The sequence below is a fragment of the Notolabrus celidotus genome, chromosome 2, assembly GCF_009762535.1.
Source record: "Notolabrus celidotus isolate fNotCel1 chromosome 2, fNotCel1.pri, whole genome shotgun sequence".
Lineage (NCBI taxonomy): Eukaryota > Metazoa > Chordata > Actinopteri > Labriformes > Labridae > Notolabrus > Notolabrus celidotus.
Window position 1 is genome coordinate 5,500,066 of NC_048273.1, and position 24,176 is coordinate 5,524,241.

Sequence of the window (24,176 nt, forward strand, 5' to 3'; positions counted from 1 at the left end):
TTTCACTTTAGATGCCTGAGGTTGAATCCTTCATTAATAGTTGAGCCTGTTTTCGTCCATAATTTGCAGTTTTCTGAATCTGAATCAGCAGAAGTATGGTCAGTGAAAAACTAACTTTATATATTTATTGTCAAAGTACCAACAGGCTGAGGTTAACTTTGCTGTAGTCACACATTTGATTGTTTTACTGGAACTTTTGTGTGTTTTTTGCTTTGGGCCTCTAAAATCATGATTTCCTTTCATCGCTGCAACATTGCACGAGCCAACTGACTCACAGGCCCCAAAACCGTTAAGGGTGTGTGCTCATGCCAACATTTGCTGACTCACATTATCTCCCTAACCCTTTTGTCTACGTGTAAATAATCACACTGTGCCATCAAAACAACAGACACACACTCTGCTCTGTATTCAAACCCTGACAAAGCTGGACGAGCCTCTATCTGATTGGCTGCAGCCTGGAACTCTTCCCCTTGTTCTTGGCCTCTCTCCAGTACTTTCCTTCATGTCTTGTAAGCCTTCAGGGCCGCTTGGTACATTCCACAAGAGAAAAACACAGCAGAGGGAGGGAGGGAGGGAGGGAGAGAGGGAGGGAGGAACGGGAGGCAGACGCAGCCCGTCTCACACGTAACAGCAGCAGCACATGGTGCCAGAGTACAGTGGAGGGTTTGCAGGAAGTGACTCTGCTGGGAGGAGGTGCAGAGGAGGGACAATCCTGTAAGAGGATCAGGTTGCAGCAGGCAATGAGGTCATTTCACTGGTTGATGTTTTTGGGGCAGAAAGTTACATCATGCTGGTTTTTTCCCTTTGGTATCAGCATACCAAAATATCATGCTGAATAAAGGACAGACACGTATACTTTAGCTGTTAATAGACTGATCACAGATGCAGTTCAGAGGACTGACGGAAGAGTTTATTTGAATGATTCATCGTTCCATTACCTCCTTATAGGGGCGAATAAAACCGATTAGATATCAGCACATTCTTAATAAGTGGACATTGAGCTCTAGGTCGTTCTGTACATTTGTGTTTCTTTATCTATGTTTATTTGGCTCAGTAATTTCAAGCCCACTAATGTGTGTTATTTTCATGTACTTGTATTTCTGTGAGACAAATTACCTTAAATAATATTAACTGGTGTGATTCTACTTCTCAACACGTTGGTGAGGAAATATCTGTCTGTGTCTGTTTTCTACATTTATCTGCATCTCTTAAAAATAAGAAGTCCCCATAAGGGATCTTCATGGTTCTTAATCCATAGGTTTATTGAGCATTCATAAGATGCTAGCACACAGTAAATAAAGAGGGTGACAGATTTGATGTGTGCCAAACAGTGAGCTCACATTAATGCATTACTGTGTTATCTCTGACAGACAGAGTTTACGTTTGTCGGCTTCATCAGATATTCCTTTGTTTGTATGAAGACCATTGAAATAAAAGAAACCCAAAGTCATGGCTCCTTGGAGTCTAGCATTAACAGAGCAGGATGTTATTCTTTGTAGATACTCCTCCAAGATAAGCATCCATTTCGATTTGTCGAGCATCTTCCCAGGCCGCTTTATGTTGGATGAGGAGTTGACAAGTTTACTCAAAAAGATGTTGACAAAAACAGAAACAAACTCTTAGCTTCCTTTTTAACTTAATTGTAAATATATTTTGTAGTAAATACTTGAAAATGTGAGATTTAGGCAGAACTTTGAATGTAAAGAGTCAAATGAGACAAAATGTTTGTTTACATAGGAATTCTTTTGAAATTCTCCACTTTCTAAATGTCGCTTTTATAAAGGATGAAGAAAAGGTTGTGGAGCGAATCTATCGTATTTCATTTATCAGATTTTATTTTTCTGATTTGATTTTATTGATTTTATTGTAAAGATTTATTTTAACTTTTCTGGTTTCATCTGATTTTATCTTATTTTTCTGATATTTATCTGATTGTATTCTAATTATTTTATTGCTAATTTTCTGATATTATTCTGATTTGATTTTATTGATTTGATTTTATGATGATATTGTGTTTTTCTGAATTTTTTTATTTGTAATGATTTTATTTTATTTTTGATATACATCTGCTTTTATTTTATTTATTTTATTGTAATGATTTAATTTTACTTTTCTGTTTTTATCTGATTTTATTTAATTCATTTAATTTGATTTTTCGGATATTTATCTGATTATATTGTAATTATTTTATCTTAATTATCTGTTAATTTTCTGATTTTATTTTATAGATTTTATTTTGTGATGATATTGTATTTTTCTGGAACCTTTCTGATTGTATTTATTTTATTAATTTGTAATGATTTGATTTTATTTCTGATATACATCTGATTTTATTTTATTGATTGTATTTGATTTTTTTATAACTCATATCACTTGCCTTTATCTTGTTTTAGCCTTGTATCATTTTACTTATTGCAGATATTTTCTCTCTGATCTTTTGTGAAGCACTTTGGGCTGCATGCTTGAATGTATAAAAGGTGCTTTATAAATAGAGATGAGTTGAACTGAGAATTGAAGTGCTTGGCGGCTCACAAAATGTTCTGATTTGAGTCCAGATTTTCTGTTCATTGGACAGAATATATACTCCTCTTTAGGGTCTGTGGAAGAACTGTGTGTTGAAAATAGAAATACAGGAAGAGAGGTTGGTTTGTTTCTGATCAGTCATACACTTCCATCTGGGACAACACATGTTGATAACTTCTTACATCGAATTCACCTCATGCATCTTTTACCCTGTAGGAAATGTTCCTGATTCATTAGTGAGACGGATGAGTAGTAGGCCGTGATTGTTTAAGTTTTAGGAGTGCAGGATTTGAGATTTGAGATTTGACTTCATCCATCCATCCTTTCTCTTTCACTTATCCAGGGTCAGGTCCAGGAGGCAGCAGTCCAAGCAGGTCGACTCAGACATCCCTCTCCTCAGCAACATTTTCCAGCTCCTTCTCGGGGAATCCCAAGGTGTTCCCAGACCAGCATCCAAAATTAGATGCAAAATATGTATGAAAAAGATAAGCTGCAACTTTTAAATGATATTCAAAGTGTCAGGTCAGCTCAGGGGTAATACTCAGCATCATAAAGCTTCTCTTATTTTCTTAATAGACTTACTGACTGACTTATTTCATTGATAGTTCTTTTATTCTTTCATTAAAGCTCCAATGAGGAACTTTCTTTGTGTTGATTTTGGTGCCCTTCAGCATGCTTTCCTTTAACAGTAGAGAGTATAATTTAAATCTAAAACAGTGAACAGAGGATGTTTCTTCAGCGTGCTCGTCTGAAGCCTCCTCCTCTCAGCGGTCACAAGCATTAAAAATGTGAATAGTCTTGTTGCCGGTGGTCTTGTTTGCTTTTGTAGGCCATAAAGAGGCATCACTGTTAATTCAAGTCTGTTTCATTGCTGGCTAAAAGCTCTTCACAGGGGCTTTAGGTTCAATGCAACCCTTTTACTTTTACACAACATATCTCATTATTGACTTCAGAACACGTCTTACAACACAGTCGATAATAACCTCCTGCTACAAAAAGAAAATGTCCTGTTCTGTCTGATCTCCTGAATAAGTCTAGAGAAGTGTTTGTTGTGTGAGATTGCCGCTCATTGGTCACGTAATCGAACTGTTACGACCGATAACTGCCTCCAAATCTGACCAACAATGTTTTTTCTCAAGCCCATTCATGACCACTGCTGACCCAATCAAACAAAGCCGGTCAGATTGCATACAAACCCTCCCTCTGTATTCATCACAGAACAGTCTGGCCTGTTTCTTATATAACCGGCTTATTCGAATCATTAACCCGAATCAAGTCTAGAAAGGCTGGGCTCCCTCCCTGCATCACTTCTATAACTGGGACAGTGTACAGACTGCAGCAGAGCCACAACATCAACTCAACCGGTTCAGTGTCCAGCAGCACTGATGGGTTTTGGTGTGTGTCGCCACCTAGTGGACGGGTTTGTACCTGCTCTTTTGAACAGGTGCCGCCACCTCAGACCTGTCATGTGAGGTGTGAGTCTCGTGTGACCTTCATTTGCTAACAGTATCTGCAACAAACACCTGCGGGGGTTTGACATCTGAGAACCTGCCCGGTGGCTCGAGGCCCAACGTGTGCAACGACACAAACCTGATAACGTCTGACCCCACAACTAACGCCAAATGGATTAAGTACATTTCCAAATGTGTTTTAAAAGATATGAATGAATGTCACAGTGACCCAGTTCCATCTGAAACACCATATGCAGTCATTAAAACACAAAGACAACACTACAGTGCAAAAAAAAAACATGTTTTCTGAGTGTGACGGACGATTTTGTGTGTTGTGCTTTCTTGTTGCAGCAAAGAAATGTTAATATTAACAACAATAGCTTTAAAGAGAACAATGAGCCAAACACCAGAGTCAGATTATCACAGAGTAAAGAATCTTTTAATGTAACAACATAGTGATTTTATAGACGTACAGTAAGAAATCGTACTAATTTAAGATCTTTTTTTAGATTGACAGAAAGTCAGACGCCTCCTGGAATGATTGAGATTCAAATAAAATAGAAAAACATCAACACAAACATACACCTCTTAATACTGTGCTCTGATAAAAGGTCTGAAAACTTTTTTTTTTAAAAAGGAACAGAAAGCCTCACGTAACAAAGTTCTTGCATTAAAACCTACAGTATGTGGCTAAAATAGATTACAGTACTTAAATATAAAAATAGACTCTTTCTGGAATTTGTTCTTATAGTCCTCCGCTGCAGTCGTCTAGGTGGACGGATGTGTTGGTCCGGTGTGTGTCAACAGGTTCAGCGCTCCCTCAGTGACACATCCGAGAGGTCATCTCTTTCTGCACACACACACACACACACACACACAGAGAGAGGGTACAGTGAGTTAGAGCAGGGAAGGAAACACTAGAACTCCTGTAAGTGTTCACCTATTTAGGAGGTTGGAAACTGTTTCTTTACACAAAGTTGATATTTGAGAAAAGAGTTACAGCGATGCAAATAAATCCTGAAGCATTTAGTGGAGTATGAGAAATCTCTGAAAACATGGTTCACAGGATGAGGAGCTTCTCTGGAGCTTCTCTGTAACACAGATCTAAACATTTGCACTCTATTGCAACACATTTAGTTTACGGTGCAGACCCATGGTCACAGAGAGAAGAGGGATCAATGATTAATAACTATCTGCACACAATCAGTCGTTACGTAACTCAGTTTGGAGATGTAGTAATTCAGAGTGATGAATTGTGAACAATCATTTCTAGAGTTCCTGAAAACATGTGTGTTGTAATGTTCACAGAGACAGGGGAGAACTTGTTACAGTTCGCATTATGTAGGCAACAAATGATTATTATTATCATTATTTTTAAATTATCATGACTTTCAAATTTTTAAGTTTGAAGTCCTGTAGTACTTGTGCATCCTCATGTATGTGCACATGTTGCTTTTTATGATTAAGATAAGATAATACTCCATTATCTTGCTTTGTGTGTGTGTGTGTGTGTGTGTGTGTGTGTGTGTGTGTGTGTGTGTGTGTGTGTGTGTGTGTGTTATTTTACAGGTTTAATGTATGTATTTTTACTTGTGTGATATTCTAATATGTTGGTCCAGGTTTATTTGGTCCATCTCCGGACATATCGCTGGATTATGCTGAACAGCACTTTAATGCGCTAACTTGTACTTCTGTATAACTTACTGTATGTGCTCTTGTGATGTATTGTTGTTTTCTTTGTCATGCTATCATGATGTTTCCATGAACTCTGTTTTGACCTGCCGGGGACTACGGACAAAAAGTAGTCTTATGGCTAACTCTGGCATATTTACTTTGATGCTGAAATTAATATGCACTGTCCCTTTAAATAAATAAATAAATAAATAAATAAATAAATAAATAAATACCCAGTAGGGAGATTTAGCAACACAGACAAGGTAGCATGAGAAGTAAAAGAACAATGGAGCACAAATAGAGAAAAAAATTTATATATTAAAAATAAAAATACATTTAAATTTAAAGGTTTGTACAAAGATTAGTTAAATGTCTTTAAATTATCACTAGTGCTACTGACATATTAAAAGAACTGTTTTATTTATTCTATTTTAAATATTTATGTTATTATTATTTATTTTAATTTCTTATTGTATTTCTTATTGTTAGATTAAGGAGTGGATGCAAGCTGGTTTAGTTCTTTATGTCTTGTCTTATTGTACCTGAGATTGATTGTGTGTGTGTGTGTGTGTGTGTGTGTGTGTGTGTGTGTGTGTGTGTGTGTGTGTGTGTGTGTGTGTGTGTGTGTGTGTGTGTGTGTGTGTTCTGTATTGCATTTATGCACAGAGACGTGAAGATATATGTGTATGGATGTATACAGGTCTACTGGTCAGCGGCCTCTTGAGGTCCCTAAGACCAGGCTGAAAACCAGGGATGGCCGTGCCTTCTCGGCAGTGGCCCCCAAACTGTGGAACAAGCTGCCCCCCCATGTGAGATTGTCCCCAACATTAACGACTTTTAAATCCTGTCTTAAAACGTATTTTGACTCCTTGGCTTTTAACCCAGCGTGAGAGTTGTGTGCTCTCTGTCTCTGTCTGTTCTTTTATTGGATTTTTATTTGCTCTTACAGTGTTTTCATTTTTTATTATTTATTTTACTTTTTTGTGTGTTCTTTAAACTATTTTTTAAAGTGTTTTATTGTGATTCTTTTATTTCATTCTATTTTTTAAATTCTATTTTAACTTATTTTACCTCACTGATCATCACTTTGCTAAACTTGATTGTTCTTTTAAATGTGCTATATAAATAAAATGGATTGATACAAATGTAAAAGTCTAAAGTTGTTGTGAAAATCAATAAAAACAATGTGAGGAAAAATAAAAAAAGATCACATGTAAAATTACTCTCACTGAATTTCATGCCCGTTCTCAGCCCTGTGTCTGCATGTTTTTATCTCCCCTGGCAGAGTCAAACAAACTCACATCTGGCCTAGTTAAGGGCAGGCCATGCAGGAATGTTTGTTTACTTTGGGGCACGCTGAAGCTCAGTCGACAGAAACTAAGACGCCCTCTGCTGATGATAAACATTTGCACAAAGATTTGGATTTTGGAACTCGCTGTGTGGTCTGTAATAACAGGTTTTAGTGAGTGTCTGATGGTAAATCTGATACACTGACAACTTTCAGACTTTAACTTCTCTATTTCTGCTTTTGGTATGTTATATAAACTATTATTAACAATCACTAATGACAATTTGACTATCTGTATTGGGTTACAGCATTTTACATGGTGTGTCAACAAGGGGGTGCTAAAGCTTCTCAACTGGGACACAACTATGAATGAAAATTCAACATTAAGTGACAAGTTATACACTTAGTGGCTTTTTAATCACTCAAATATCAAAATCACACAACTAAATATTTTATTTCACAATCCTAAATGTTACATTTATTTAATTTAACCCTCCTAAATATTGTATTTCTTTTATTTTACAATCCTAAATACATTTTTTAAACCATGTTTTTATTAATTAAATATTTATTTTGATTTTATTTCACACTCCTAAATATCTTATTTATTTCATTTCACACTTCAATATATTTTAGGTATTTTATTTCACTCTAAATATTCTATCTAATTTATTTCTCATTCCTAAATATGTTATTTATTTTATTACACACTCCTGAATATTTTACCTATTTTATTGAAGAAGTAAAAATTCTCTCATTTACCTTTAGCAGACTAGACTACTGTAACGGGGTCTTCACAGGACTCCCTAAAAAGTCCATCAGACGGCTGCAGCTCATACAGAATGCTGCTGCTCGAGTCCTAACAAGGACCAAAAAAGTAGACCACATCACTCCAGTTCTTAGATCTCTACACTGGCTTCCTGTCAGAGAATAGACTTTAAAATCCTGCTGATGGTTTATAAAGCACTGAATGGTTTAGGCCCAAAATACATTGCTGATCTGCTACTACTTTATGAACCACCTCGACCTCTGAGGTCATCAGGTACTGGTCTGCTTTCAGTCCCAAGAGTCAGAAGGAAACATGGTGAAGCAGCGTTTAGTTATTATGCACCACATATCTGGAACACACTCCCTGAAAGCTGCAGGTCTGCTCCAACTCTCACTTCTTTTAAATCAAAGACTAAGACTTTCTTATTTGCCTCTGCCTTCCTATCTTAGATTATTTTAACCCATTTTAAATTAAAATTTTAATGTAATTTTTAATATATTTCTAATTTTCCTTTTCTTTTCTGTTTTATCACATTTGTCATTTTAATTGTGTTCTTTTATGCCTGTCTGAATGTTTCCAATGCTTTTAATGTTTTAATGTAAAGCACATTGAGTTGCCCTTGTGTATGAAATGCGCTATACAAATAAAGCTGCCTTGCCTTGCCTGGCCTTCATGTCTGATTTTGCTTCAGCCATGCTTTAACACTTTTCTTAAAACTCTTTATATCTTGTGTTGATTTATTTATCCACTGTAGAGCCTTTTATAAAAAACACTATTTTATAATTGCCACTAGTCGTGCTCTTGTTGTTCTGAACACTATTTTGCCTGATGACAGACTTTCCTTAAATCTCTGTTCCTTTTTAAATGTTTTGCAAACATTTAAAAACTAGTTTCAGGAGAAAGAATTTAATAAAATAATCAAAAGTGAGCAAATGATGCTGCTTCAGTTTGTGTCAGTGATGTCATTAGTAGTGCATTAGTAATGCAGTACCACAGTCTGGGGGATTTATGTGACTTAAATACACACGTCAGTTTGAGACAGCTGTTAATGTCTGGTGAGCTAGTTTCTTCAGAAAAAGATGATATAAACCCTTAATGTGTTAGGAGTGAGTGTTTGGAATTAAAGTGAAGTGATTTTATTTTTATGTTTGTCTGGAGCTCCCTCCCTCCCTCCCTCCCTCCCTCCCTCCCTCCCTCCCTCCCTCCCTCCGTCTCTTTGACTCACCAGAGGCTCCAGCTCTTTGCTGTCCGTCAGGTTGAACTCAGTAACAAAGTAATAGAAATGCTTGTAGCAGGTATTCACGTGAGCCTCGGCCCCCATCTGGCTCACGCGGTCAAAGTGGTGAATGTAGACGTGGACAAACACCCGGAACAGACGCGACAAAATCTTCTTAGCCACCTGCATGAAGGTCTTAGGGAAGGGAGTACCTGGGAGTCAAACAGATGGACACAGAAGAGCAACACAGTCAATCCAGCGTGACCTTTCACCGAGAGCTGCAGAGAATGCTTTAAAACACGTCTGTGTTTAAATGAAGTTGTCACAGACTATTTTAATCAACCTTTAATATCTTAACCCTTTCTGTCCTCAGGCTGGGTGCAAGCATAATTAGGGAATCCGCCTCACTTATTCTGTGATGGAAAATCAACACAGCTCTGTCTGAGGGATAAGCCCGGGTTCTGACTGAGTGATTTATTCACTGTGTCGTTTTGCTTTGACTAATTCAATGATATTTCAGGAATCTGTTCCAGGGGACAGACGCGTCAGAGGTCGTTTCTATTCTTGGCCAGCTGTGCATTGTGTGACCCATTTTTAAATCCACCGCTCGGATGCTTCTGTAGTAAGTCAGATGGCGATCTGCGGCATGGGGCCCACACGCACGCACAGATAAAAGAAAACCCAGAATGCCGCCGCAGCAGACGATAAGCTGATAGTGTTTGAAATGTGCACCACTGCTGATAATGTAATACATGTAGCCTTGCAGATTGCATCATGAAATCCTCTTTTAGATTATCTCTTTTTTTTTTAAACAATGGCCTCTGATGTGAAATGCCTTCACTCTGCAGGAAATTATCTAGAACTAATCTTCATTTGCTTTTGTGTTCATTTCATGTTAATCATTAAAGAGGCTTTGTCAAATCTGTAATGGGACCAGAGCTCCGTCGGTTACTCCAGTGAGAGAACAATTCATCATTTAGAACATTTATTGCATCAAAATACTAAATATTTCCCATTACAGCAGCTTTTCTCAGGCTCTGTGGCTTGTGAACTCTTAGCCAACAACTTACCTTTTAGTGTTACATTGGTTTCTTTTTGTATTGATTTTAAAGGGGACATATCACGCTTTTTTCATCAATATATATTGGTCTAAGAGGTCCCCAAAACATGTCTTTAAAGTTTATGCTCAAAAAAACACTTAGAAATCAGATTTTGGCATGCCTGAAAAGTCCTCTTCTTCATTCCTCATCAGAACACTCTGTTTTCTCTCTGACCACGCCCCCTCCGGAAGTGGATGTGCCTCGGCTCTCCAGCACGTTGATCTAATGTTTACATGTTGGCTGAATATACACGGCTGCTCAGAGATCGCGTTACTTTAACCCTCTGAATCTGATCCTGACAGAGAGGCGCCTGTAGCAGGACCTTTCTGAACGATTGGTCACAGATTTAGTGTTTCTTGTTGTTTTATTTATCAGTATGTCGACGTGTGTCTTGGTACACAGCTACGAACATATAGCTATGTGGCTATGCTAACTAGCGCTAGCACTTATCCATGATAAATAAAAATCATCCACTAGATCTTCAAATCTGCAGACGTGGGGAGTAAAACCGACCTTTGTGTTTATTAAGACAGCCTGCAACTAGCATGCCTCCCTCCTAAGCTCCTTGTTCGCACACATTTGTGCAGGGAATGAAAAACGGAGGAGGGATTCAGTATTATTTTATACAGTCTATGGGCTGAACAAGCTCCGAGCTCTGACTCCGTGACAGACCGGATATTGTTGTTACGTAACAAAAACACGGAAGTCTGAAACGGCTCGTTTCACACACATTTACAGAAAGGTGGAGAAATCAAAACAGGGGCAGAATGGATTTTTTTCATTCTCGGGGGGTTTGTAGACATGCCAGGGAAACATATTTCAGGTAAAGAACCATTAAAAAGTCAATTTTGCATGATATGTCACCTTTAAAATTATTTTACTAGTTTTTAAGGCTCTGCATGGCCTCGCACCAGACTACATCTCAGAGATGCTTTTAGTGTATAAACCAGGACGATCTCTCAGATCCTCCGGCTCCTCTCTTTTAGCTGTTCCTCAGAGGAGAACAGAAACTTTTGGTGACGCTGCTTTCAGCCACGACGCTCCTAAACTATGGAACAATGTCATACCTGTCAGATCAATACTCTCTGTAAATAAACATGTAAATATACAATGCAACAATTCTCCAAGCAGAATTCACATATTTATATTTATCTTATTATTTAACTATCACCTACATATACTTTTTTTTAATGTAAAACTACCTCTGCTACTCACCACTGCACTAGTATCATATTATTTTAGCCTGTACATATCAGTAATGCCTATTTGTTGTTCTTTTGTATTTATGGTTGATGTTCTTATTATTATATTTATATTTTTATTTTTATTCTTATTTGCATGTCTTATTCTTATGCCTTGTACAAAGAGAGCACAGTTTACCAATGTCATATTCCTTGTGTGTTCAAGCATACCTGGTCAATAAAGCTGATTCTGATTCTGATTCTGAACAGCCTGCTGGAGGATCTGAGAGGAGCTGATAGAGATATTGAGACTTTTAAACGTAAACTAAAAACAGATTTATTCAGTCTGCCTTTTATGTAGAGTTTAACAATTTTATTACTTACTTTTCACTATTAAATTGATTTAAATGTTGCTTTATTATTTTACTATTTTAAACTGTTTATCTTATTTTTATTTATTTGTTCATTCATTTATTTATCTACTCAGTTTTATTGACATTTTTAGCCTTAGTTTTATTTTCAACTCTTATCCTTACCCTTTTAAAATTTATTTATTTTAACTATTTGTACTCTCATTATTAATTTGATGCTTTAACTTATTTTAATTACACATATTTGATTGTTGTTGGTGTGCATTAGTCTCTATTTTAAAATCCATTTTTATTTTTTTTAATATGTCTTACCATCATTTAATTTCTGCTTCTTTCTTGTTTTCAGTCGCTGTAAAGCACGCTGGGTTGCATTTGATTCGTATGAAAGGTGCTATATAAATAAAGCTTGATTGATTGATTGATGATTACCAACCATAGACTGTATGAAATATGGACGTAGTATCCGTGACGTCACCCATCTGTTTCTGAAGAGCTGTTTTGAGACCAATCGGCTGCGGCAGCCATATTGCTTCTGTCGAGCCAGTGTGACGTAAAGAGGCGGGCTTTGAGCCTCCTAGCCAACAGCTGCGGTGTTCCCACAGGCAGCTGAGCCTCTCATTGGAAGACTGGTAATCTCAATATCTTCGAAATTGCCGAATTAGAAAAAAATTCACCGCCCTCACAGTGAGAGAACATCGAGAAATTAGCTATTCAGACTACACTCATCTTTTGTACCAGGCTGTAAACATGTTTATTAATGCTGCAAAGATCGTCTTTTTCCCATTCATGTGTATGTGACTTCCGGTACTTCCGGAGCCAGCCTCAAGCGGATCCTCGATGAACTGCAGCTTTTAACACTTCCGCATTGACTCATATTTTTAGACCGGAGGTTGCCGCTTGTTACCAACACATTTAACAAAGATAGATTAAAAAATAATAGAAACAACACTAAAAAACTCCTATCAAAACATTTAAAATCATTTAATAAATGTCATCTGAGGGAAAAAAAACGTCCCTGTGTTGTATAAAAAAGAATAAGTGTAAGCACTGTGAGGAACTCTGAGTCCACTGCAGCTGCATGTCCTTTCCCTATCAGTCACAGATGGCCCACTCCCCCTTGTGTTAATATTACTTGTTCATTCTCTGTGATCTGACCCCTTTTAAGATTAATTCATGGCCTCTTTATATTTCTCCTTCTGTTAGATTTGACGGCTTTAGAGAAACAGGATGTATGAGGAGAAGAGGGTCGGGTAGACATGCATCAAAGGGTCGTGGTTACGAGTTAAACCAGCAACCGATGCATCAATAAAGCTTCTATAGACGAGGGCGCCGACTCTACCAAGTGAGCTGAACTGAAACTTTGAATAAAGGACCAAAGAATACAACGAACCCAGAACTTTAAAATGTAGTGTTTTCATAAGTCTGTTATATCCAAAGAAGAATGTACTCGTCATGAGGGGATTATATCTTTTGATGAATTGATGAAGATTGTTGTGTTGGAACAAAATGAACTTCAAATCAAAAATATTACTGGATTCATAAAGATTAAAGTACTTTGACATTTTTTAAGAGCTTAAAGGTGCAGTCTGTAGAAATGGGAATAATTAGCTTTAAGTTAGATTTCAGATTAAAATGCTCCCCTGCTCACCCTCCCGTCAGTGAAGCCACGGTGTCCTTTGAGGACAAGAAGCTCCTCTGTTAATCCTCTGTTTAGTTTTAACTTTCAAAAACTCTTACTAATAAAAAATATTTTGCAGACTACCACCACTCTTTTCTTTATCATCTTGCTTTTTTAGCGGCCACTCACTAAATACAAAAAAGGAGTATTATCTGTACAAGTTTGTCCGTTCTCTGCTCCTGTAGAAACATGGCCGCCTTCGTGGACGGGGATTTGCTCGTGTAGATATTAAAGGTTCATTCTGAGTGAACAAAAACAAGATGACTTCTATATTCAGAGGATTTTACACTCGTTTTCAAATACTTATGATTATGATATTCCTTTTCTACAAAGTCTGATCTTCTAATCTGTGTCCTCATGCAATATACCGATTATCTCAACTGTTTTTCATTTTTCATAGATATGTAGGGGAGAACGGGGTTGGTTGTCACACAGGTTGGTTGGCACACTCGTTATATCTCGCCACCAGAGGGCGCTGTCTCTCAAATTGGGGTATGGACATTTCCAGAATTAGGATCAGAGCTCACCTACATAGTCTTCTCTGGAGTAAGACAGCTGAACTTGAGGTGAGAGGACTTTTTGTGTTTTTCATGTCGAATTGTAAATATTCAGCTTCTCAGTATTTTTCTTCTAGGCTTTTAAACGATGGGTTTATAACAAAACAAGTATAACCCTTACAAAGTGTGAGGGGAAAGCTATAGTTTAGATTTTTATTAGCTAGCTAACTAGTTGTTAGATGGTTGTTAGCCTTGATGCTAGCAAAAGAATCCAGTTGGGGTTGGTCGTCACATTCTCTTTGGGCTTGGTTGTTACATGTGACAACCAACCCCTATGTTGGCCAAATCATGCATGGTGAAATGAGTTGGAGTGTGCAGACCCTACATTTGCCATCACTGTAACTCAGACAGTGACTGCATGTAGCCTAGTTGAGTCGGCCATTATTGTTAGGCCTATTTGTTTTGTTCTTTATGTTGTTATATAGGCTGGCCTAAAGATGTGTTTCCTCTTCATGTTCCTCATTTTATGTTAAAATGCATTAAGTTATGTAGGCCTATCACTTCTCAGTGCAATTAAACTTTCAAATTTAGTTCTGCCTTCTTGCCTTTTTAAAAAAAAAATGTCCCATTAAAATACCATTGTAACAACCAACCCCATAGTGTGTGACAACCAACCCCATAGTGTGTGATAACCAACCCCATAGTGTGTGACAACCAACCCCATAGTGTGTAACAACCAACCCCATAGTGTGTAACCCCATAGTGTGTAACAACCAACCCCATAGTTTGTGACAACCAACCCCATAGTGTGTGACAACCAACCCCATAGTGTGTGACAACCAACCCCATAGTGTGTGACAACCATCCCCATGATGGGGTTGGTTGTCACAATGTGTCAGAGTGTCTTTGATAGTTAATTGCCTCTTTGTTACAATGAGTTGGAAAATGACAGGGATACACATTTCAAACCAACACCTTAAGCTTCAATTTAATGTAGGAATGACTGAAAGATGTTTTGATGATGAGCAATCATCAAAACAGTAAACAGTGTGACAACCAACCCCGTTCTCCCCTTTGTGTACACATTTGTGTACTCGTATATATGCTTAATAATTCATTTGTTTGCCTTTTGTATTATTGTTGTTATTATGGTTAATTCAGTTATAATAATAATAATAATTATTGATCATTATTGTTATTATTATAAAAAATTAATTGTTTTTTGTTTTGTTTCATTATTTATTTATTTTTGAAATGTATTTATTAATGTATTTTATTTTTTTATCATTTAAGGGTTTTATTGTCTTATTGTTATACAACACTGTTAATTACAAGTGTTGAACACAACTCTCAAATTATGTCAATAAAGTTCTAATAAAGAAAGTGAATTCAAAAATAAAAGTCTGATCTTCTTAATGTGCCAATTACGACACACTGTACCTTTAACAGGGGGCCAGTTTAGCGATTAGGGTGAATGCTGAGGATACATTTGCAGCACACCGCCCCCTCCGCTCTGCAGCTCTACTGTCTAATAAAAGACGGAAAAGGCTCCAAATAAGAGCTTCACTTCCTGTAACGTATGTGTGTTCCTCTGTGCTCTTTTTCATCTTGGACTTCCTCACACTTTAATCTTCCTGACACTGTTTTAAACTGATCTGAGCATCTCATGAGAATCTTCTTTACCTGTGTGGTTGTGTATTATTAGAATTAATCAGACATGAGTGCAGGTTTGAATGTTGTTCAGAAAAGAACAATACATTTATGGTTTGGGATTGGCGCTGATCATTACGTAATGCTGCTTATTGAGCAGGTACTGAATGTACTGACAAAGAGAGTGGTGACGTTAAAGGTGATTACTGTCTGTGAATGGGTGGAGGCTTGAGATGTCTCAGCATGACTCAGGGAAGATGAGATTTTGTACAAAGGGAAAGTCTCTGATACTGAAGACACTCTTCTAAAAGTCTGTATCTAAATCTGGGCATGAGCAGAGACTCTAAGGAACCAAAGTCTTCACACACCATCTGTGTCTAATCCAACACTTACCAACATTGGTGGGGAAGATGTTCTCGTTGTTGATTTGTACCTCGATCCAGTCCATGAGCAGACTCATGTATTTGGGGGCCGACAACGCCGTCGGTCTCTTGTACTTGTGATCGTCCTGCCAGCGATATTCGTACTTGGGCCCCCCGGACATGACGGGGCAGGTCTCATCGGTGCAGGAGTCACTGACGGTGCCGTAGATGAGGTTGATGCGGTTGAAGAAGTCGACCACGTGGACGGCCACCCAGTCGTTGAGGTCCTCGCCGTGGGGCAGCTGAACGGCCTGCTTCAGGTCCAGCCCCGCGTTCAGAGACGCCTGGGCCTTCTTGTGCAGATCGAAGCGCTGTGTCCCGGGCTCAAACTTGCGCTTTGGCCGGAATGTCTTGTCTTTGTTGAAGACTTGTTTCAGGACCAAGGCCATGGTTGCATGTGGTGGTAGCAGGCGATTGGTTTGAATGCTTCAGGTGAATTATTTACTGTTGAAATGAAGGCAGTCAAAAGGTTGTTGAGTCAACAACCAGCACAGAGTGGATGTTGTGATTCAGTCTTCTGTCTGCTCTGCTGGTGATCCTGCGTGTGATAGAAGGAGGGAGGAGAAAAAGCAAAGAGGAGTTTGATTAACAGATTAGAGTTTTCACTTTTCTATTGAGCCTGAGGACGGAGTCCTGAGGAAATGCTACATTCAAATTCATGCTAGTTTTCTGTGACTACCAACCCTAGCATTAATAAAAAACATATGCTCCTTTTAAAGCTGATGCCAACAACATGTTTCAAAAAAGTTGGGAAATGGACAACGAAAAGTGGTCGACAGATATCGGCTTTTCGATGGCTGTCGATAATTAGAGAGCAGTTCGGCCGATCACTAACATATCAGGCTGATATTATGTTGTTATATATTATTATCTCATGCACATAACAATCTAAAACACGTGGTTATCCTAGTCAGTAACATGTAGAAGTAGAAAAATGTATTCGATTATGCTACAGATGTCAGATTATGACAGATATTTATATCAGAAGGAACATTAGACTGCATCAAAACAGAATTTATATGAAGCACCAGCCAATCACTGTTTTATTTTTGATTTAGGAAGGGGAATATGTGTTATAATTTAGGGGGATGTTACCATTGCAGCCACACTGACATCATTACTTGTTTATTTTTAAGAGGCATCAGCCCATGACGATTATCTCAAAACGCCATTAATCTGCCCGATTCATTATCTCTACAACAAAACACTGAAAAAGTTTCAGAAAGCAAAACAAAAACACCCCGAGGAACATCTCCCGACTAATTAGGATCATTTATATATAGGTTAGTAACATGACGGTGTATAAAGAGGGCACTCCAGAGAGGCTCAGAGTTAAGATAATAAATATATTAGAATAATGTTCCTCAAATTAAAATTGCAAAAAACTCTGGGATTTATTCATCTTAAGTACATTACATCACTCAGAGTATCAGGAGAAATCTCTGGCTGTTATTAGCCCTCAGGCTGCACTGCATTGAAAACAGACCTGACTCTGTAGTGGAAAGCACTGCATGGGCTTGTTGACATGTTTACAGCCTGGTACAAAAGACGAGTGTAGTCTGGATAGCTCATTTATCGATCGGCACACACTGTATGGGGGGTGAATTTTTTTATAATGCGGCAATTTCATAGATATTAAGACTATGACTTTTCCATTATGAGAGGCACAGCTGACTTGACTGACAGGCGGGAACACTGTAGCTGTTGGCAAGGAGGCTCAAAGCCCGCCTCTTTACCTCACACCACCCCGACAGCAGTTAGTTTGAGTTCAGTATTTCCAATATGGCTGCTGCAGACGATTGGCCTCAAAACAGAGCTTCAGAAACAGATGGGTGACATCACGGATACTACGTGCATTATTTATACAGTCTATGTCCAGGACCACGGTTGAACTAGGAACACTATCCTATTGTCTCTCAGATCAAAACTTGACATTCCTTTTGGAAATCATGGACACTGTGTCCTCCGTTCGAAAGAGAGGGACCATCGGCGCACAGCTCAAAAGCCAGCATCTGTGGTGGTAAGGAAATGCATTAAGGCCCATAGGAAGCTTAGCCTACACATCTTAAGAGGAACCATTAATGCTAAACAATACAAAAAAAATGATGCTGCCGTTCAGACGATGCCTCTTTCATGGAAGACCTTGCATATTTTAGCAAGATGTTGTCAAACCACATTCTGCACGCATGAAGGCACGTCTCTCTGGCTGTGGCTGAGATCAAGAACTGTTTTCATTGTTGATTCATTTTCAAACTAATTCACTGATTTTAAATGAAACTATCTGACATGTAAAACAGAAGAAATACACAAAATCATCAACGCATTATCAATTAATCTGTCAATCATTATTTGGAAACAATGAAATGACAGAAAAATGAGGAAACGCCAAAACATGATGAGTTTACTGTCGTTTGAAAGAACCAGAAAATATGCACATGTCATATTAACTTCTCCCTTCATGGAGTCATCTGTTCAGCTCTCTTTCAGGCCCTTATTAAACATGTAATACGTGAGAGCGTGGCTGGGAAATTACACAACAATAGCACTTGTGTCCCACTTTCTGTTTTATCTTGGGCCTCGTGTTGCATTCAAAGACGTAGGAAAGTCCCACACTTACCGCCTTCTCAAAGTGAGGTCTCAAAATGATTTGTACACTTTTGTTGGCACTAAAAATCAGAGGTGGAGAGTGACAAAGTACATTTACTTGAGTGTTATTTTTTGGGGGAACTTGTGACTTTTACTCCACTACATTTGAAAGACAATTATCACACTTTAGACTCCTCTGCATTTCTATCAGTGCTCTAGTTACTCACTACTTTTGCTTTGAAGTCAGCTGATGAGTTTGTGTGCTTGTGTTTGGTTTGTCTCAGTGGTGTAGCCGTACCTCGGTTGAGCGTAGATCAAACGTTATTCAGATCAGTGCGTTCATTTAGTCGTGGTGATGATGGCTCTGGTCGAGAAGGATGATGATTCTCTACCTGAGCACCATGGCCATATTTTAAATCCACATTTGAGGTTTTGAAATAAAGAATGATTGTTTGTATTGTTGTAAATCTCTGATCTGTTTACCACACAAACAAACCATCAGCATCTAACCTGAGAAAGCATGTGGAGGTCTGGAGCTAACACACTGCTTTGATTCCAGATGAAGATTTGAAACTTGTCTGTGCTTGTAGTAACTTAGTTTATATTTCATGGTAGACTTTTCAGATTTGAAATCATGTTTTCTAGATAAACAGAACATAGCAGAATGTACACCCATGCATTCCCACAGGGATGGGCATTTCAAGCCCTAAATACTATTCGATAATCATTGGCATCTATTCGACAATTATTCAAATGTTTTGGTTAGTGTTGACGTTACAGTCTACTAGTTAAGATCATAGACTGTATAAAATATGAACGAAGTATCCGTGACGTCACCCATCAGTTTCTGAAGCGCTGTTTTGAGGCCAATCGTCAGGGGCAGCCATATTGCTGCTGTCGAGCGATTGTGACGTAAATAGGCGGGCTTTGAGCCTCCTAGCCAACAGCTACAGTGTTCCCGCCTGTCAATCAAGTCAGCTGTGTCTCTCATTGGAAGACTCGTAATCTCAATATCTACGAAATTGCCGCATTAGAAAATAATTCACCCCCCGTACAGTGTGTGCCGATTAAGAAATGAGCTATCCAGACTACACTCGTCTTTTGTACCAGGCTGTAAACATGTTTATTTCTGCTGTAAAGATCGGCTTTTTTGAATTGGTGTGTATGTGGTTTCCGGTACTTCCGGACCCAACCTCAAGGGGACACTCAAGGAACTGCAGTTTTTAGCACTTCAGCATTGGACTCCTATGTTTAGACCAAGCAGCAACCTCCGGTCTGAAACTATGAAGCCCATGTGGAAGTGTTATAAACTGCAATACATCGAGAATCCGCTTGAGGCTGGCTGCAGAAATCACAGAGACAATTCAAAAAAGACGATCTTTGCAGCATTAATAAACATGTTTACAGCCTGGTTCAAAAAACGGCTTGGCCCTACAAAGCTAATCTCTCTATCGGCACACACTGAACGGTGGGTGATTTTTTTTCTAACGTGACGGTTCAGAAGATATTAAGATTACGAGTTTTTGCTCAAATAAGGACATGACTGACTGGACTCCTGGTCGGGAACACATAGCTGTTGGCTCGGAGGCTCAAACTCTGCCTCTTTACGTCACACTATGTCTGGTTGAGTTCAGCACTTCCAATATGGCTGCCGCCACCGATTGGCTTCAAAACGGCTCTCAGGAACAGATGGGTGACGTCCCGGATACTACGTCCATATTTTATACAGTCTATGGTTAGACCGGAGGTTGCCCTTTGGTTAAGATGAACCTTACATCTCCATGGTGAAACCAAACAATGACACAAATTGAGTAACAAACTTATATTTTCAATGTATGGTTTAGTGTGGACTTTACACCCTCACTTAGGACACAACTTACACACAGCTTGTGCAACAGGCTGCAGGACTTTAACTCAAGTGATGATTTGACTGAACAACTTGTATTGGAGTAATGTTTGACCAGGAGGATCTATACCTGGGGTGTCCAAACTTTTTTCAAAGAGGGCCACATTTCATGTTGTCAGAATACCTCAGGGCCAGTGGCTCCTACTGTGACTTAGGAATCATAAAAGTTATATATGAAATCTCTATAACAGTTATTTTAATTTTTTTCTCAATAAAACAGTAACAAGGAGGTCCTCAGTTCTCCACAAGCCATGTAAACATTAGCAAACTTTATCTTCTTCTGGAGGAAAATGTTTTCATTCGTGTCGGGCAATGTGGGAGAAATATTGTATCATTATTCTCCAATGGCAGGATCACGATCTGGATTTCATCACACTTCTTTTTCATGTTGTTTTTAAGACTTTTCTGACCAGCAGACATTTTACACCAAAGAATTATTTTCCTGCGTTCTGAACAATTTTTATGCACCAAGTTTTGCCTTTTCTGTAAGCTTTCGTAACTTTGATCTTGTCTTGTGTCCTCTTTTGTGTCTTCTGAACTTTTAGTGTTCATCAAGAACATTTTCACATCATGATGAAAAGCTTTAAGAGTTCTTGTGTTTCTTCTTTATTGTCGTCTTGCAGAATTTCCAGTGTTTTGGCTTTAGACAGGTAGTCCATATGAAGCTTTTTGAGATGTTTCTGGATTGACTTTAGTTTTGTTTGTGCGCTTGAATGAAACTGCAAATGTACAGATGATTCAGAAGGTGATTAATTTCTGTGCTGTTAATAACACAATTTAAGATGGAAGCTTGGGGCCATAAATAAATGGATTTTGGGCCGCGATTGGCCCCCGGACCATACTTTGGACATGCCTGATCTATTCTTTGACTTTAGTAATGAAAAGGTGTACTTTGTCCACCACTGCTAAAAATGGAGGTAATGTAAATGTACATAATAAACTTTAGTTCTAAGGTTTGCTTGTATGTTGAAGTGAAGTGATGAGGCCTGAACCCCTCGGGTCAGAGAGTCTGCACGGTGACAGCTGAAGTTACATCAAAGATGAAACTTCAACATGACTCACTTCCGGTGTCAGACACTAATTGAAGAATGTGCGGAATGACAATAAAACCCCGTGAAACCGGTTAACAGAGATAACGGGACCCTGCCGGGTTAATGTCCCCCTCTCCTTTAAACACCAGAACCCCCTCTGTATCACGGCTCCGTGGACTTTGTCTCGTTTTAAGCCCACTCTTCGAGATAAAAGCTGGAGATTAAACAGCAGGGCACATGACGAGAAGTTTATTCGTGACGTGACCAGTTAAGTCGCTCGGACTTGTTGCTTTGTGAAACAGCTAAAGAAGAACAGAAGTGATCCTAAAAAAAAACACATTAATGATATTTAAACACACACAGGCTTCTTTAACTCGAGTGGAATCATCATTCTCTCAGACAGACGATCAAACGGGCCGTTCAAAGACTCTTCCCCGACCCTAACTTACTTGTTCCGCCTTCCTGTTCCGTCAGTTTCCTTCGATCTTTAGTGGATAACTTTCAGCTCAGGGATCGATCCACGTTCACGTCCACGACACGCACAGACTACATGATGTATACATGGTTCAAAAGGAGAGAGATTTACTGATAATTCAATAAACATGTCACGTTAAAGACCAAACTGTCGTCTGACTCCTCCCTGCGAAACGAAAAGTACAGCAGCGTCAGGCTAGAGACCATGGGGGCCACTTCCGGTACGGATTTTCAAAATAAGATACTTCCTGGATGATTTAATATAAGTGACTGATATTCTGAGTTTTCGATTGTACGCACTGCCTAAAAAGAAAAGAAACAGCCTGTGACCGGAGGTGCCAAAAGTATTCACATTCATTACTCAAGTAGAAGTATAAATGTACGTCGCTTTGGATAAAAGCATCTGCTAAATGACATTGTAACATTGTAAATGCTTTGTTTTAGAGTTTTAAAAATACTTCTGTAGAACATAACAGTGTCATACCTGTTGGATCTATACTCTCTGTAAATATACATGTAAGTATACAATGCAACAATTCTCCAAGCAGAATTCCATATTTCTATTTATTTCATTATTTAACTACTATTTTTTTTTATGTAAAAACTACCTCTGCTACTCACCACTGCACTATTATCATATTATTTTAGCCTGTGCATATTAGTCATGCCTACTTGTTGTTCTTTTTGTATTTATATCTGATGTTATTGTTATTATATTTTTATTTGTATGTCTTATTCTTATGCCTTGTACAAAGAGAGCACAGTTTACCAAAGTCAAATTCCTTGTGTGTTCAAGCATACCTGGCCAATAAAGCTGATTCTGATTCTATGAAGTGGAAGTATCAGCTCAAGCTTTTTACTCAAGTAAAAGTATAAAAGTACTGGTTTCAAAACTACTTAAAGTATAAAGTAAAAGTAATGTAAGGGGGAAAAAATGCCATTAAGGACAAAAGCTTAAGCTGCGCCACAGGGGCCTATAGTGCACTACCCCACCTCCCCCAAAAAAAAACATTTTTCTAAAGGCCATAATGACTATAATGTTATATTAATATGTTAATGTATCATGTTTATACTTCTCATCCAACCACAATCAAATTCACTCTATCTGGATGGTGCGATTTATCGGGATAGGTTTTTGTTTTTTTAAACGATGACAAGCCGGAATGAAAACAAGCTGAAATGAAATATGAGAAACGACGCTATTTTTAAAATGTAAGGAGTAGAAAGTACAGATACTTGCATGAAAATGTAAGGAGTAATATAATAACATAAAAACGAATTACTCCAGTAAAGTATAGATACCCAAAATTTCTACTTAAGTAAGGTAACAAAGTATTTGTACTTCGTTACTTGACACCTCTGTCTATGACCTCTTCCAATCATATCCTAAAAAATAGAAAAAGGAAGCCACAAAAACCGTATGCACCTTAATCGACTATGTCTTGTATTTATTTTGAATCAATTTCCTCACCCTTGCTATTAAAAACAAATAGGGTACATATTAGGTTTAGAGAAAAGGACATAATACCCATCGGTACTCATCGGTAAGTGGAGAAATTTGAGACTATTGACAAATCTCTGCATTTTCCAATGCCTTTGTATCAAGCAATGTTATTATTCCCCTTGTCCCCGTTATGACGGACCAATCACAGCTAATCTCCAATCCTCTGTCCTGATTGGTTAAGGGGCGGCCCCTACTACGTCCTCCAAGTGGTTATGAGTCCAGCACTATCATGACTGCACACGCCGATCTGTGTTGGGGGGCTAAGAGGATACCTGGTTTGGAGGGATAGTGTTGACATTCGAAGTCCCTCTCTCTGAACAGATGTTTACTCTGTGACTACCAACAGCAGCTTTAACCCCATCCCAAATATACTGTAGGTACAAGCTGTTTTTTTGTTTATGAATGTAAAGTTAAAATGTTAGAACTTGCTAGTGGGAGGGACAAACATGACCTCAACAACCAGACGTTGATTGTATATAAAATGGACAGCACAAAAATAAAAATAGTAATAATAATACAAATAAATACAAATACAAATAATAAAAAATAGTTTAAAAAAAATAAAAAAATAAAAAATTGAATTGTTCAAAATGATTACAAAAAATATAGGTCTCAAAATTCAACTCCTGCATGTTAAAAGATGAAACATGGGTCAAACTTGAAAATAAAAATACTGATTCAGAAGCATTTTTCTAAAGCATGCTTTCTGCCACAGCAGTTATCATGCTAGTTTAAGAAAACATAATGAAAGACGTCAGAGAAAAAGTAACAAGCTCTGACCCAAGAGTCATTGAAATTCACAGAACAGTGAGTATAAACTGACACAGGCATGTGTTTTGGTTAGTGGAAGGGGTG

General features: G+C 38.2%; 1 protein-coding gene across 1 annotated transcript; it reads right to left on the minus strand.

Annotated features, from left to right (window-relative positions):
• Positions 1-4,386: 4,386 nt before the first annotated feature.
• Positions 4,387-22,034, minus strand: mob3a (MOB kinase activator 3A). The gene is made up of 4 exons (XM_034676022.1): positions 21,793-22,034; positions 15,792-16,358; positions 8,931-9,133; positions 4,387-4,824 (listed from the first exon to the last, which is right to left on the minus strand). The coding sequence occupies exons 2-4, from the start codon at positions 16,207-16,209 to the stop codon at positions 4,795-4,797; spliced, it is 651 nt and encodes a 216-aa protein (XP_034531913.1). The 5' UTR covers positions 16,210-16,358; positions 21,793-22,034; the 3' UTR covers positions 4,387-4,794.
• Between the last annotated feature and the right edge of the window lie 2,142 nt (positions 22,035-24,176).